This window comes from Rhinichthys klamathensis, unplaced genomic scaffold, assembly GCF_029890125.1.
Source record: "Rhinichthys klamathensis goyatoka isolate OS25496 unplaced genomic scaffold, OSU_Roscu_1.1 h1tg000196l_1, whole genome shotgun sequence".
Taxonomy (NCBI): domain Eukaryota; kingdom Metazoa; phylum Chordata; class Actinopteri; order Cypriniformes; family Leuciscidae; genus Rhinichthys; species Rhinichthys klamathensis.
The window spans coordinates 3849702-3863846 of NW_026606722.1; the positions used below are offsets into that span (position 1 = coordinate 3849702).

The 14145-nt window shown below is 40.0% G+C and overlaps 1 protein-coding gene across 1 annotated transcript; it reads left to right on the forward strand.

The window, feature by feature from the left end:
• The first annotated feature begins 3959 nt into the window (after positions 1–3959).
• On the forward strand, positions 3960–5345 carry LOC130096216 (E3 SUMO-protein ligase ZBED1-like). Its single transcript, XM_056262900.1, has one exon. The coding sequence runs from the start codon at positions 3960–3962 to the stop codon at positions 5343–5345; it is 1386 nt and encodes a 461-aa protein (XP_056118875.1).
• Positions 5346–14145: the final 8800 nt, after the last annotated feature.

Here is a 14145-nt window from a genome sequence, read left to right on the forward strand (position 1 = left end):
TCACACTATCAGCACCCCCCTTTTGATCCCCGTCACTGGGTAGGAATTGAGCTGAATATCTTACATGTGGCTCAGGGCAGATCCGACTTAATATGATTATGGATGACCATCTTCCTCTGCCTTGAGAAAAAAAAAAAAAATTTCAGCATTGCTCTTATGTTGTGTTGGCTGATATAAAGTGAGCAGTAGAATTACTGCACCTTTTAATGATGTGAATCTTCATCAAAGTTCACACACTAAAAGCAGGGTTGCCAACTCAGCCCTGGAAAATAACACTCTTAGTTTCTTTAAGTTTCTTGATTCTTTCTTTGTAACACATATGCCATTTGAGTTTTATAGGTCAACCACTGAATACAGGTGACCACGTTGTAAACAAAAACAAAATGCTACAATTACAGTATGCCTACAGCTATGTATGTGTAGCTATAAACAGAATCACTGATTGACTGAATCGAGCACTAAAATGAATTTAATATGCTCCATTACATAGAGTAAAGATGGGGAAAAATGTCATGCGCTACGCACATATGAATTTTGTTTTAACCAATTGTGACTGTACATAATTATTTTTACGAGGTCACAGTTACATATAAACAGATATAGTATAAAATATGTGTATATGTGTGCTGTCAGAGAAGAGGGCCCCGAGCTCGGAATTTGGCCTGAACCCAGAGCACTCACTCCTCCACATTTTTATCCCACACGTTTACTGGAGCGAGGGTGGGACAACCTGTCACTCACATGAGATTGACCAATAGCAAATTACAACCATCCCGCCCTACAATTTTTTTTGTCCGAGAAGTCGTTTCACTCGGATATATGACTAATAGGGATGAAAAGACTATCGCATCTTGCGTTTCATGAAACAAACAGCGATCAGTCCGATTCCCGAACAACTCTTATGAGCCAGCTGTTTTTAATTAAATCGAATAAATAAATAAATACAGCAGGATAGGCTTCAATATTGCTTTTTTTTTTCAATGTCAAGGTTCTTTATTTATTTGTCACATACATGTGATGCAATGTAGTAAAATGGTTTTCCTTAAGTTTATCGTCCCACAATGCAACAATACTAATAACGATAAGTTAAAAACAAATAAACCAATAATATATATGATACAAACATGAATATAAAATAAAATCAATATATGATAATGTCTGCGTCTGTATGTAATGTATTGTGTTTATACGTGGGATAAAAGTTCTACAGACTCATCAAGTGTCCTCATTCAATAACCAGATTGCCTGCGGATAAAAACTCCTCCTCAGTCTCTGTGTATATTTTTATTTACTTTTATCATTTCTTTAAAGTCCCCCTGTGGTGAAAATCAAGCTTTTAATGTTGTTTATGTCTATGTGGTGTTTTTAATATGCTTTAAGAAAAACATGTGCAAATTCGTAAGTCAACAGCATTGCTGAGTGTTTTCTCTTTAAAACTGCAGTGAACCAAAGACAGTCTCAAAAACACGGTTTGAAATCGCTGGTGTTTCTGACATCACAAACTACCTTGTAACCAATCACGTAAACAAGTGGATCTCTGAGATGGTGTGAATGAGTGGAGGCGGGGCGAATTTGCATATTCATAGAACTGCAAATACTAAAGTAGTCAAGGGTGTAGAGTTACATTCAAGCTATTTTAAGGCATGACCATTCTTTTTTCAAGGAAAAAACTTTTAAAGGGGCCATGAACTGAAAGTTAAGAGTTTGTTATACTATAAAAAATACCCTGTAAGTTTGAAAAAAATAAACCTTCCTTGTTATTCCAAAAACTGCTTTTATTAAAAACAAGGCCAGAAAACGACAGGATCTCAAAAGTGGAGACTTGTGACGTCACAGGGCAGCGAAAGACCACCTTTGCAGAAAAATAAACGCCTACGTTTACATCACCGCATCTTTGGCGCCACCCACTGGCGTGTTAATGAATAGTGACACAGGATCAATACCATTACCTTCCCAAGGATCCTAATGCTAGGAAAGTCTTTTTTTTTTTCAACAATATGAATGTCTCAGTAGTGCATTATTTGTCTGTATCCTGTTGCATTTCACTGTGGATTATTTGGTGAATCAGTCGCAATTTCGACGCAGGCTTTGCAAACAGACTTTTACGATATGGATCTGCCAGTAACGCCACAAACTTGTAAGTAACGTTTATTCTACCTGATCTGTGATCAGTGATTTCTGATGTGTAATCAAGTTCAGACAGGTAATCTTTCTCTCAAAATCGTTCAATACACATCAGTAAATCAAGCCAATGACTAAAATATCAACTTCACATCGTTTCTCTTAGTAAGATGAAATTAATCTTATTTAAACTGTGACTAAATTATATACAGAAAGCGATCAAAGGACGCTCCCTTTCCAATCGCCCAAGCTGTCAATCACACAGCGCCAGTTTATCTGGACTCTTGCCAAAACTCGTTATGAAATCAATAACACTGTTACACTGCACAACGAGGCTCTTAATATATTTACATTATGTTTGCATTGTTATTTGGTGAAACCATTCATGAGAGTGCAGAAATTGCATTGCAATCGTGTGATCACTTCATTCAAGCGATCGACAGACTCTGTCATCTGCTCAATGCTCATCACTGCAACCTTGCATGTGATGAAATAGATCTAAATATAATGCTTTAATCAATACTTTTCACGATTTGTTAATCTCGATTAGCCTGGTAATACCAAACTCTGCTACTTCGCTTTGCTTCGTAGACAGAGTCTGGAATGGCATGTCTGGAATGGGGGGCGCTTGTCTGAAGTATAAAATCATTGGTTACCCGTAAGCCAATCACATAACGCAATCACCTCTCTCTCTTAAACATCACCTCCATTCAAAATGTTTAACAAACACTCTTCTTGTTCGGGTTTGCAAATGCCGGGAATATTCTCCACAACAGAGCGAATTGCATCCCGTATCTCCATATCCGCGGTCCTTTTCGATTTCCCTAACCTAAAATACAATCTTAAACTCGGTGCTTTAGCGTCTACGTCACAGCTCTCAGCCCGCACTCTGTTCGTTGATTGGCCGGCTGTTTTCAGGCCGGAGAAAAGCTGAGAGATAGGTTGCTATCTCAGACTGAGTACAGAAGAGAACTGAAATTGAGCGGAAGTACGAAGTCTGACGTAGTCAGGCTAAATCTCGACAGCTGTAATAGAAAAAAACTATGAAAAAGTATTCGAGAGATTTCCACATGTAATGCTGGCTTCATACGCAAACATGTTAGCCAATCACAGGAGAGGGCGTTTACACTGAAGTCTCACAGCAGACACGCCCCTTAAAACAGAGTATTCAAATCAGAGGCTAAAATCAGGGTAGGATAAATACCTTTTATTTCTAAATTATGACAATTTTTGATGTAAACATCATACTAACATTATAAGCGCACCCCAGGATACATTATAAAATAATCCGGTTCATGACCCCTATGTATTTTTGGTGATCAAAGGTAAAGGGGTTAAATGATTGACTACAGGGGGACTTTAATATGTAGGCCAATTGCGCACATGCTTTATGTTACTTTTGTATAAATTATCTCATGATTTGTAAATGGAATTGATTGGAGAAGTGAAGAGATGTCACTGCAAAAATAAAGAGGAAGTTACGTTAGTTAAAGATTATAAGCACACATTCATTTTTTTAAAGGTTACAATTAGGGGTGTAACGATTCATCGATGCATCGATGTATCGATTTATATTCCTATGATCCAACTTCATCGATCTGTGCTCGGCAAATTGGCATTCCGTACGACATATATCGATCTAATATCGTTTTAAAAGGTAATCAATCGATTGTATCGATACTAGGAAATAACGTATTAGATTTAAGCACGTCAGACTTTATATGGACGTTTTTTCTTAGCACTTTTAATGATAAAGGCGTTAAACATTACTCGATTTAGTCTGCCTATATGTGACGTCATCGCCACGCGCCAGCAGCGGCGCAAAGTCAAAACATAGCATGGCGGAATACATAGGAGATGCCGACGAGCGAGAAATCATCAAGCCTCCATTGCGGTCCAGTGTGTGGAAACACTTTGGATTTTGCAAAGACGGCGATGTTTTAAATAAGTCGCTCGCTGTTTGTAGAATATGCAAAGGTCAAGTAAAGTACAACGGCAACACGACAAATCTCTCTAGCCACCTACTAAGGCGCCATGGGATTTCACACAACACCGACCGTCCAGGCACCTCTTGCAGCGTTCCCGCTACTGCAGCCGCAGCGCAAGGTAAAGTCAACTCTGCAGAAGCCTCAGGCCTCGCCTGCATGTTTAGTCAGAGACTAGGCCAAAACTCAGCTCGGGCGAAAAACATCACGGCAACAATTGCCAAGTTTATCTGCAAAGATTTGCGACCGTACAGTGTGGTTGAAAATCCGGGGTTCCGTGAAATGATTCTAACATTGGAGCCAAGGTACACGATACCAAGCCGACCACACTTCTCAGAAAAAGTTATTCCTGCATTGTACGAAAGTACTAAGAATGACGTGAAGCTGTCGCTTTCTCAAGCTGAACGAGTAGCCATAACGACGGATGGCTGGACGTCATGCTCAAATCAAGGGTATGTGACAATTACCTCTCATCACATTGATCCGGAGTGGAAAATGAAGACCTTTGTTCTGCAAACCAGAGTTTTAAATGAAGCCCATACTGGTAAAAATATTGGCGCGTTACTGCGTGAAGCCTGCATGGAGTGGGAAATCTCAGACAAGAATCCTGCCATCGTCACAGATAATGCCAGGAACATGATTGTGGCCGGTGCAGAAGCCCAGTTCAGTCCACACATTACCTGCTTCGCACATACACTCAACCTCACCTCGCAGAAGGGTTTGGAGGTGGAGCGTGTTTCCAGGTTGTTGGGGAAGGTGCGAAAAATTGTTGGATATTTTCACCGCAGCACGATTGCATGTCACGCCCTACAGGAAAAACAAACTCTGATGGATTTACCAAAACATAAACTGATCCAAGACATAATCACCAGATGGAACAGTTCCTTCGAAATGCTTGAACGTTTTTTGGAACAACAGCAAGCTATAATGGCAACTCTGATGTCCAAGGATCTACGAAAAAAGGGGGTCACAGATGTAGGCACGCTGAGTGAGAGTGATATTGCCAACATGGAAGACATTGTTCAGTTGATGGGTCCTGTCAAAATGGCAACTACTGTTATGTGTGAAGAAGACCAGCCAACTCTCTCTGTAATTGCTCCACTTCAAGCAAAACTGCTGAAACACCTTCAGCCATGTGAAGACGACTCAACCCTGGTTGCAGAGATCAAGAGGGTGATGGCCAATGACCTCTCCACACGCTACAGTGGCACCCAAGATGCTCTCAACATGGGTAATTAATTTGGAGCCTTAATTAAAATCAACCAGGTTACTATTTAAGGTTATTAATTTGTAAAATGCCACACCTTTACTATTTCAAGTTTGAATTTGAGTTGAGTTTTTTTCATATGGAAAAGTAAACAAGATATCTGCTATAAAATTCTTAGTTTTTGGTGGCTTAACATCACTGTACCACATTTCTTTTAAACATACTAAGTTTAATCTTCTGCTTATTTTATGTATGAGGAGGTGGTCATCACTTGCAACGTCAGGTCGGCTTAATTTAATAATGCAATGAATGCAATATTCTTGTTCTTTACACAGCATCAGCGTTGGACCCATGATTTAAAGAACTGCCCTACCTGGAAAAAGAGGACAGAGAACAGGTCTACGCAAAACTGTTTTTTGAGGCAGACCAGGTTACTCTCCTCTCCTCTCTCATCTCCTCCCCTCCTCTTTTCTCTTCTCCCCTTTCATTTATCCTCTCTCAAATCTCATCTGTTCTTATCTTCCTCTAAATTTCTATGTGTTTAGTCTTACAGAGCAGAAATTTGAACAATTCACACATTCTTACATCAATAGATGCAAGCAATGGGAAATCAGGAGGAAGATGAGGGAAGCTCAAGCACAAAGCTGTCAGGATTCAATGAAGAGACCACAGGTGTGTTTCATGTGATGCCAACAAAAGATTGTTGTTTTGTATTAATGAGAGACATGACTATATTTTGAAATACATTTATTATATTGTAGCTCCAAATGAGTCACCTCCTTGTAAAAAGAAAGCCTTAGATGCACTGTTTGGCGATTCCTTCACCCAAAGAGAAAGAAAATCCACAAGCGAGACAGCCAGAGCAGAGGTGATAAGCTACCGAGCAAAAGATGCGTTGCCTTTGACTGAAAATGCCATGAAGTGGTGGAGATCTCAGGAGAAAGAGCTACCTGTACTTTCAACCCTTGCTAAACGGTACCTGTGCATTCCAGGCACCAGTGTGCCAGCAGAGCGAGTTTTTAGTACTGCTGGCGACATAGTGAATGCACAGAGAAGTGCTCTGCGGCCAGATCATGTTGATCAATTGATATTTTTGAAAAAAAATCTTTAGTCATTGAAGAGTAGTTGGTTACACTTGATCTTTTGTTAAATATTGTTTGTTTATTAAAATGAGAGTAGTAGCAGGTTCAGCCACTGCTAATTCAACCTGAAGAAATTTTGGTTGCACTTTATTTTTTATATTAATATTGCAATATTTTTGTTAAAAAACAAAAGCAGAAGTAGCAGGTAAACCTACTGTTGAAATGTTGGTTGCACTTACTGTACTTTTATTCAAAACGTTTTGAATAGTGAAAATGAGAGCAGAAAAGTTTAAACTTTTGTGTCAAATTCAATCTAAAGTGTTGGTTGCACTTCAAATAAAATGTGAATGCATTTGCCATTAATTTTTGTTGTCTTGTTTGTTTATATCCATAATTAATTTATACCTTACAAGAAACAACAGGAATCTAGAAAACTTTACCTGCACTGACCAGTATCCAGGTATTTATTTCAGTCACACTGGTTGCATTTTTGGCTAAAAAGTTACTGAATCGATTTCAAGTCACTGAATCGTTTCGGATCGTATCGTTCTAAATGAACCAATATCGTCCTTGAATCGTATCGACAACCACGTATCGTGATACGAATCGAATCGTTGTTAAAACGAATCGTTACACCCCTAGTTACAATCTATTTTGATGGTCCAGTTTAGACTTTCTACTTACTTTGCAACTACATGTCAACTAACTGTCATTAGTAGTAGACTAAGGTTAGAGTTAGATTATTAGGTTTAGCAGAATACGTTGCCATGTAGTTGCAAAGTTTCTTGTAGTCAGTACGATGTCTGTTGGGGATTATCAAAATAAAGAGTTAACAGATATTAAGCAGACAGTCTCCTAATACTCTAATGAGAGTTAGTTGACATGTACTGTAGGTGCAAATTTACTTGTAGTTAGTAGAATGTCTAAAGTGGACCATCAAAATAAAGTGTTACCAGATAAATCATTTGTAATAAATACAAATAATTAAATTTCAGGGTTAGTAACCCTGTTAAATGCGTGCTTAATCATATAAGCAACATGCAATAAAACAGTTTTTCATGTAATTATTTTGCCTGTATTTTTCCAAATATTAGAAGTAAAAAACCGAGAGAGCAAATAGGGCAAAAAATTAGTGCAATCATATGTTTGCTCTTTCTCTCTCACTTTCTATAACTCTCGCCCACTCATGTTCTCTTTCTTCATCCTCCACCTCCTCTTTCTGTCTGCTTTTCTCAATAAGGCTGCTGAAGGCTTGTCAGCAGGCCTCCATGTTTTTCCATCGTTCAGCTCTAGGGCTTGACACATCACAATGATAAGGAAGCAGTAGGGATACATTAATGCAAAGATGATGTCACATCTCTTTTAATTAACCCAGTGTGAGCTGATGCCCAGCTGCCTGATTCCCACAGGGGAGGAACTTGACATAGCAGGCCACTTCCCTCCTATTGCTTTTATTTTTGAGAAGTCCCGACATTCAGAGAAACATCACATTTACAGATGGCTACTCCTTACTTTAACAATCACAACGCCTAAATGTATAAGTCTAGGTAAAATATGCCAAAATCTGACTGAACCAGATAAGTATAACAGCTAAATCACTTCCTTCTTGTGAACACAAATGTGTATTTACAGCCTTTTTTTTCAGGGTTGGTGAATTATTTTATTGTTGTTGTTTAGTTGATTTTATTATTAATGAAGTGGCTGGTTAGTGTTAGTGTGTTAGGTTAGTTGGGTGGCAAGATAGTGAAATTGTTAGCATTAATGTAAGCCAGTGAGATGAGAATTAGAATTAATGTGAGCAAGAATTAATGGTGGCAAAATGGGTTAGAGTTAGGGTCAGTATATGTTAAGACTCATAAGTAAGTGTTAATGTTAGCATTAATGTTATAGAGGAAGTTAGTCCTAATGTCCTCAAAAGTGCTGGCTACTAAATTTAGCATAATGCTAACAAGGGCATAAAACAGCAATCAAAACTATACAAAGTACAACAGCAGGAAAAAAAAACATAATTATAATTGTAGCCATGGTCAGATCTGCCATTTTCTTAAACTGCTGGTTTTGCATTCTTTTAATTCAGAAACTATGACAAAAGGGTCATTGGAACTGCTGATTAGATTACCGAGTCACTCACAAAGCCTCTCTGTTGTAATTTGCCACACAAAGCAAATGGGGCTTGGATTTGATTGAATTACTGACTGGAATCAGAATCACGTGGAAGAACCCCTCCGAAGGTGACAAGACGAACATTGTCCATTCAGATAAGCGCACACACGTGGAATCCCCCTTTGGGGTTTTTCGCTTACACACACACAGAAGAGAATTGTGAGATTAGACAACTGGCCATTGTAGCCGTTGTTAAACTCATCAAATTCGAAGCACCCACGCTCACACGGGACTGGTCGCGAGTTCACCCCCCCCCCCGTCACCATCGGTCAATGAACTCTGAACATACATACATACGCATGAACACACACGAAATACTCTGAACACATGGGATCAAAAATCCCCTTTTTGTAAATGTATAATGTTTTGTGGTTGTGTTTTCATGATTCCCTGATGACAAAACTGGTATAACTGTAAGCTGTTATGATATGTGACCAATTTAACATCCGTTTTAATCACGAAAATCATGTATCTGCATTTCACTAAGCCCTAGGAATGCCGAATTTGGTATGGTTGTAATCAGAATAATCAAAGAAGATTGAATCATCAACCCAAAATGTAATATGATGCATGCTTTTATTAATACTAGTTTAGAAGTGTGTTTCGAACAAGTTTATCCCCTATGCACATGATCCGTAAGGCGTGAATCACGAGGTCTGACGACCCGCCTTCCTGCAACACGATTGGATCAAACACGTGAGGAAGGCGTGTCCCTCGCTCCTTCAAAATAGACCGCCACCTTATCCTCTGTGCAGTTTCCTACGCCAGAGAGAGATGCCTAAACTTTCCTGCTAAACTCCAGCCGGAGTTTTCCTTCTTCGTCGTTTTTCTACTTTGTTTTAAATCTAAGTTGCTTTCTTTCGATCTACCTCAGTTGATAGTTCGGTTTCATTCAAGAACGAAACAAGTTTAAGATTAATCGCCTCTCGTACGGGCCGCAGCTGAAGCAATCGCAAACATCTGCCTCCTACCGGAAGACGTGCCAGACAACTCCAACCACGCTGCCTTTGTAACACAACTCAACACAAAGGGACCGTGTTTAAATCAAGTAACGTACAAATCTCAATTAAGTGCTGCTTAAAGTTGTCTCGATTAATATTGGAATCCTTTGGGTCTCTGTTGAACTGTTTTGAACTGTCCTTTTCTCTCTCTCTCTCTCTCTCTCTCTCCCTCTCTCTCTCTCTCTCTCTCACCTCCCTCTCACTCTAACTGTCTCCTTTTAAATACGTCATATTGCAATCCTGTATTAATTGTTTGTTTTGATATGCATATTATTTACTCCTGCGTGATTTTTAGTAGTCTATATAACCCTTAGTATTGTGTTATTAAAATTCCATAATCCTTTGAATCGAATCTGTCTCATTGTCCCATGATTGAAGTCTCTGTAATATGTCAAAGATCTGTAAGTTACCAAAGCTCTACCTCGGTTAACTATTGTAAACATCTGAAAGTGCCGTATACGAGCAGATACTTCCGTGTGGCCAGCGGAAAATATTCACTCGGTATACAGGCAGGTAATCTTGTGATATAAGGAAGTTTTCATCTCCGATTTGCAGGACGAACCAGGATGCATGACAAACTAATTTGGAATCACATGTAAATTGACCCTGACAATTAATCTGACTTAACCAAACCAAATATCAATAATTACAACGATCAATCGTGTTAATTATTCATATATGGTAATGTTTAGTCCATTCCCTATTTGGGATAATTTAATTTATGTATGCGATTACATATTCATTATCTAATGAATAATATTCCCCATTTGAGTTAAATAATTTCCCCAAAACAGACTCATTTTCGCTACATAATATTTTACAATCTTCAAATACTACCAAACCAATAGCAAAACAATATTTTCACCTGAAACGGATGAGAAAGCTTGCTTAACAGCGATCAATTACTTGTCTTGATGGTCAAAGTATTTCATTTGCATGATATTATATCCTGCACTGTAGTTCTATAAAAGTAGTACTAAAGAGAATTTGTCAAAACATTATGAATGTAAAAAGTCATCAATCATCAAAATATTGTATCCAAACTGCAGATCTGGAATGGTAAATTACCCACATAATTTAGTAATGTTCAAATGTCTATGAGATAATACACTGAAACAAAGATTAAATACTGTATAGCAAATAGCAGTGTCTGGGAAGTAAATGTTCCCCTGTGGAAAGTTTGGTCACACATTATCATAGTCTAGTCTCAAACAGAAGTATACATGAAGACCAAAATAAGGACAAGTAGGTTGAGGATGGTTCCAACAATCCCCCAAAAGCCAGGATGGACTCTTCCCTGCTCTTTATCTTTGGTGGTCTTGAGGATTGATGGGGGATTGCATAGTCCAGCGTTTTCGCCTGGTGGGTCAGCGTCTTTTTGAAACTGGTCTGCATAAGAGTGATAGATTCCTTTTACACAGAGAGGTGAACAAAAGATGAAAGAGAGAGCTTTCATCAATTACGCCATGGCTAATGAAGAAGACAGATTTAGCACACACTGAGTGCGATAGTAATGATGTCATAAAATCTAGTGTAAATTTTGTCCTATAATTAATTATACTAATTTGCACACTCTGAATGTCTGGTACTTTCGACTAGGCAAGATTAGCAAAGGGGTCGATGACATCACACTCATGTTTCATCCTTTCCATTAATTTATTAAAAAATGTATTAGAAAATGCAATTCATACATACAGTGACTTGAATACAACTCTTCTATGATGAATGTGTTTTAATTTTCTGAATTCATGAAAAAATAAATATGAAGTAGTTTGGCATAATTGTATATTATTACCAACAGTAACAATACTGTAAATAATATCAACATTTAATAATGATTCATTAAATTGAAACTTTTCAAGATAACAGTTAAAACATTTTCAAAAGCTTATGAAATAAAAAAAAGAATACAAAGATTAAGTTTATTCGAATTTAAAAAAAAAAAATGTAACTAGACTTTTAAAAGATTTTCGAGGTACACTGGGAAAGCGTGCCCATTCCCACCAGAAAAGGGACGCTATGGAGACCACATCCTGCCTGTAGGGAGGTAACGTGGAGTTATCTAGGAATTAAATATGGACTGACCGAGCTGTACTATAAATGGAAGATCTCTGTGGTAGATCCCGCCTAGTTCAGTCAATACCATTACAGAAATGGCAGAGTGGACTCTGCCAAGTGAAGGACATGGCCTTGCCAACAGGGAAGCAGTACCGTGGACAATACACATAGGGGATCACAATATATGGACATCTAGTCTAGTACAGGGGCTGACCAACCGGGCATACACACAAGTACTAGACCTGGCGTCAGATGCCTCTGCTGCATCTTTCATATTCGATGCTGGAGGAATTCCACCAGGGTTCACCAGTCGGGGAACTCGCCTGAGGAGCAGAATAAGCGCTCGTATACCGTCCTCAGAAGCGAATGGCACAGCAAGCGAGACACACTATCCTTCCTACATATTACCTGTTTGTAGACAACACACGGGAAGACACTGGCTTTAAATCGGAGATTGTAGAATCTTGAAAATGTGTTAGGTGTCGCCCAGCCCTCTGCATATGTCTGGCAGAGAGGCGCAGAGCGCCAACGCCCAGAGGGAACCAACACTCCGTGTTGAGTGAGCTCTCACTCCCAGGGGGCACAGCTCGTCTTGAGAGTGGTACGTTAAGACGATGGCATCCACTATCCAGTGGGCCAACCTCTGGTTGGAGACATCCTTTCCCTTCTGCTGGCCTCCATTGCAGACACAAAGCTGTTGTGAGGTTCTGAAGCTCTACGTGCGGTCCACGTACAAACGCAAAGCGCGAACAGAACATAGCAACACGAGGGCTGAGTCTGCCACCTCCGGGGGCAGCGCTTGATAGTTCCACCTTGGCGGTTGATGTACGCCATGATCGAAGTGTTGTCCATCCGGACCAGCACGTTTGCCACACAGTGAATGGTAGAATCCGGCGCAGGGCAAGATGTACAGCTTGCAACTCGAGACAATTGATATGCCATTGCTGGTAGGGTCCTGTCCAGGAGCCCGAGGCTGCATGCCCGTTGCACACAGCACCCCAGCGCTGGAGGCATCTGTTGAGACAACAGCATGCCTGGACACTTGTACTAGGGGAACACCAGCCTGTAGAAAGGAAGGTCCAATTACGGGCTGAAAGTCCGGGACAGACCGGAGTAATTTCCCCTCGATGTGTGCCGCGGTAGATTGCCCATCTCGGGACCCGGTCGTAAAGCCAGCGCTGAAGCACTCTCATATGAAGCAATTCGAGCGTCATCCATCTGAAATAGTGTCAGGGGAACCGCTGTTCTGCTCTTGAACGGATTCAAGAAGTTCCAAGCACGGACTGGTCAAGCTCGTTCGTGAGGCAGGCCGACATGTCGACTGAGTCCAACTCCAACTTTCCCAGTTGACCCGAAGCCCTAACCGGCTGAGGTGCGTTAGCACCATATCCCTGTGTTTGTATAACTGATGTCGCGACTGGCCCAGTATGAGCCAGTCGTCGATATAGTTGAGGATGCGAATGGCGGCCTCCGCTATATTTGTAAGGACGCAGGATGACAAGGACAGGCCAAAGGGGAGGACCTTGCACTGTTATGCCCATCCCTCAAATGCGAAGCGTAGAAACGGTCTGTGTCGAGGTAGGATCGAGACATGAAAGAAAGTGTCATTTAGGCCGACCACTACAAAACAATCTTGGCTGCGAATGTACATAAGAATCCGTTTCTGCATCAGCATCTTGAATGGGAGCTTGTGAAGGGCCCAGTTCAAAACGCGCAGGTCTAAGATAGGTCGTAACTCAACGCCTTTCTTGGGCACGATGAAGTATGAACTGTAAAACCCTGACTTCATGTCAGCTTTTGAAATTGTCGATTTCCACACGCAGGACAGGAGCATCCTTGTCTGCCACTGAGGAAAACCGGACGCTGCTGAACCTGCGGGGGACGCAGTGCGAACTGAATCGCATTGCCTAGTCTGATCGTCCGAACGACCCACAAAAAGGTTATTTAGTGGAGAAAGGTTCTTTAGATTATTAAAATGTTCTTCAAACTAAGAGACAAATATGTTAAGAACTGTTTACTGAAAGGTTCTTAGGGGAACTCATAATGGTTCTTCTATGGCATCACGGAGAAAATCTCCTTTTGGAAACTTTATTTTTAAGAGTTTAAGCTAGAGCAGTGGGTCCTGGTACTGGTCCCCCAACACTGCAATTTTTTTGATGTCCCTCTTATCTGACACACATATTTGAGAGCTGCCTCCAAGATCGCATTCCTACTATTTAGTAGGCGAAAAGCAAAAGTATGTGAAAAAATAAGTATGTCCGAATATCCAGTAGGGGGAGAGAGTGATTTGATACTATGGGGAAGTTGAGCCACCCCTTGTTTCTAGGTAACCATAAGCAAAGTTGGTCACAAAAAAAAGTCATCCATTTTACTCACCCTGTGATGGAGAGAGGACCATGGAATAATTGGTAAGTACGTTTAAGTAATTTTTTTTTAAATAATAATAATTTAATATTATTTATTAATAGGCCTTGTGCAGATCGGTGTGACATCAAGTACCACAATTCTTTATTAAGAGCTTTATTTAG

Excerpts from the sequence above, each read along its gene's own strand:
- LOC130096216 (XM_056262900.1), top strand. The coding sequence starts at position 3,960 with ATGGCGGAATACATAGGAGATGCCGACGAGCGAGAAATCATCAAGCCT.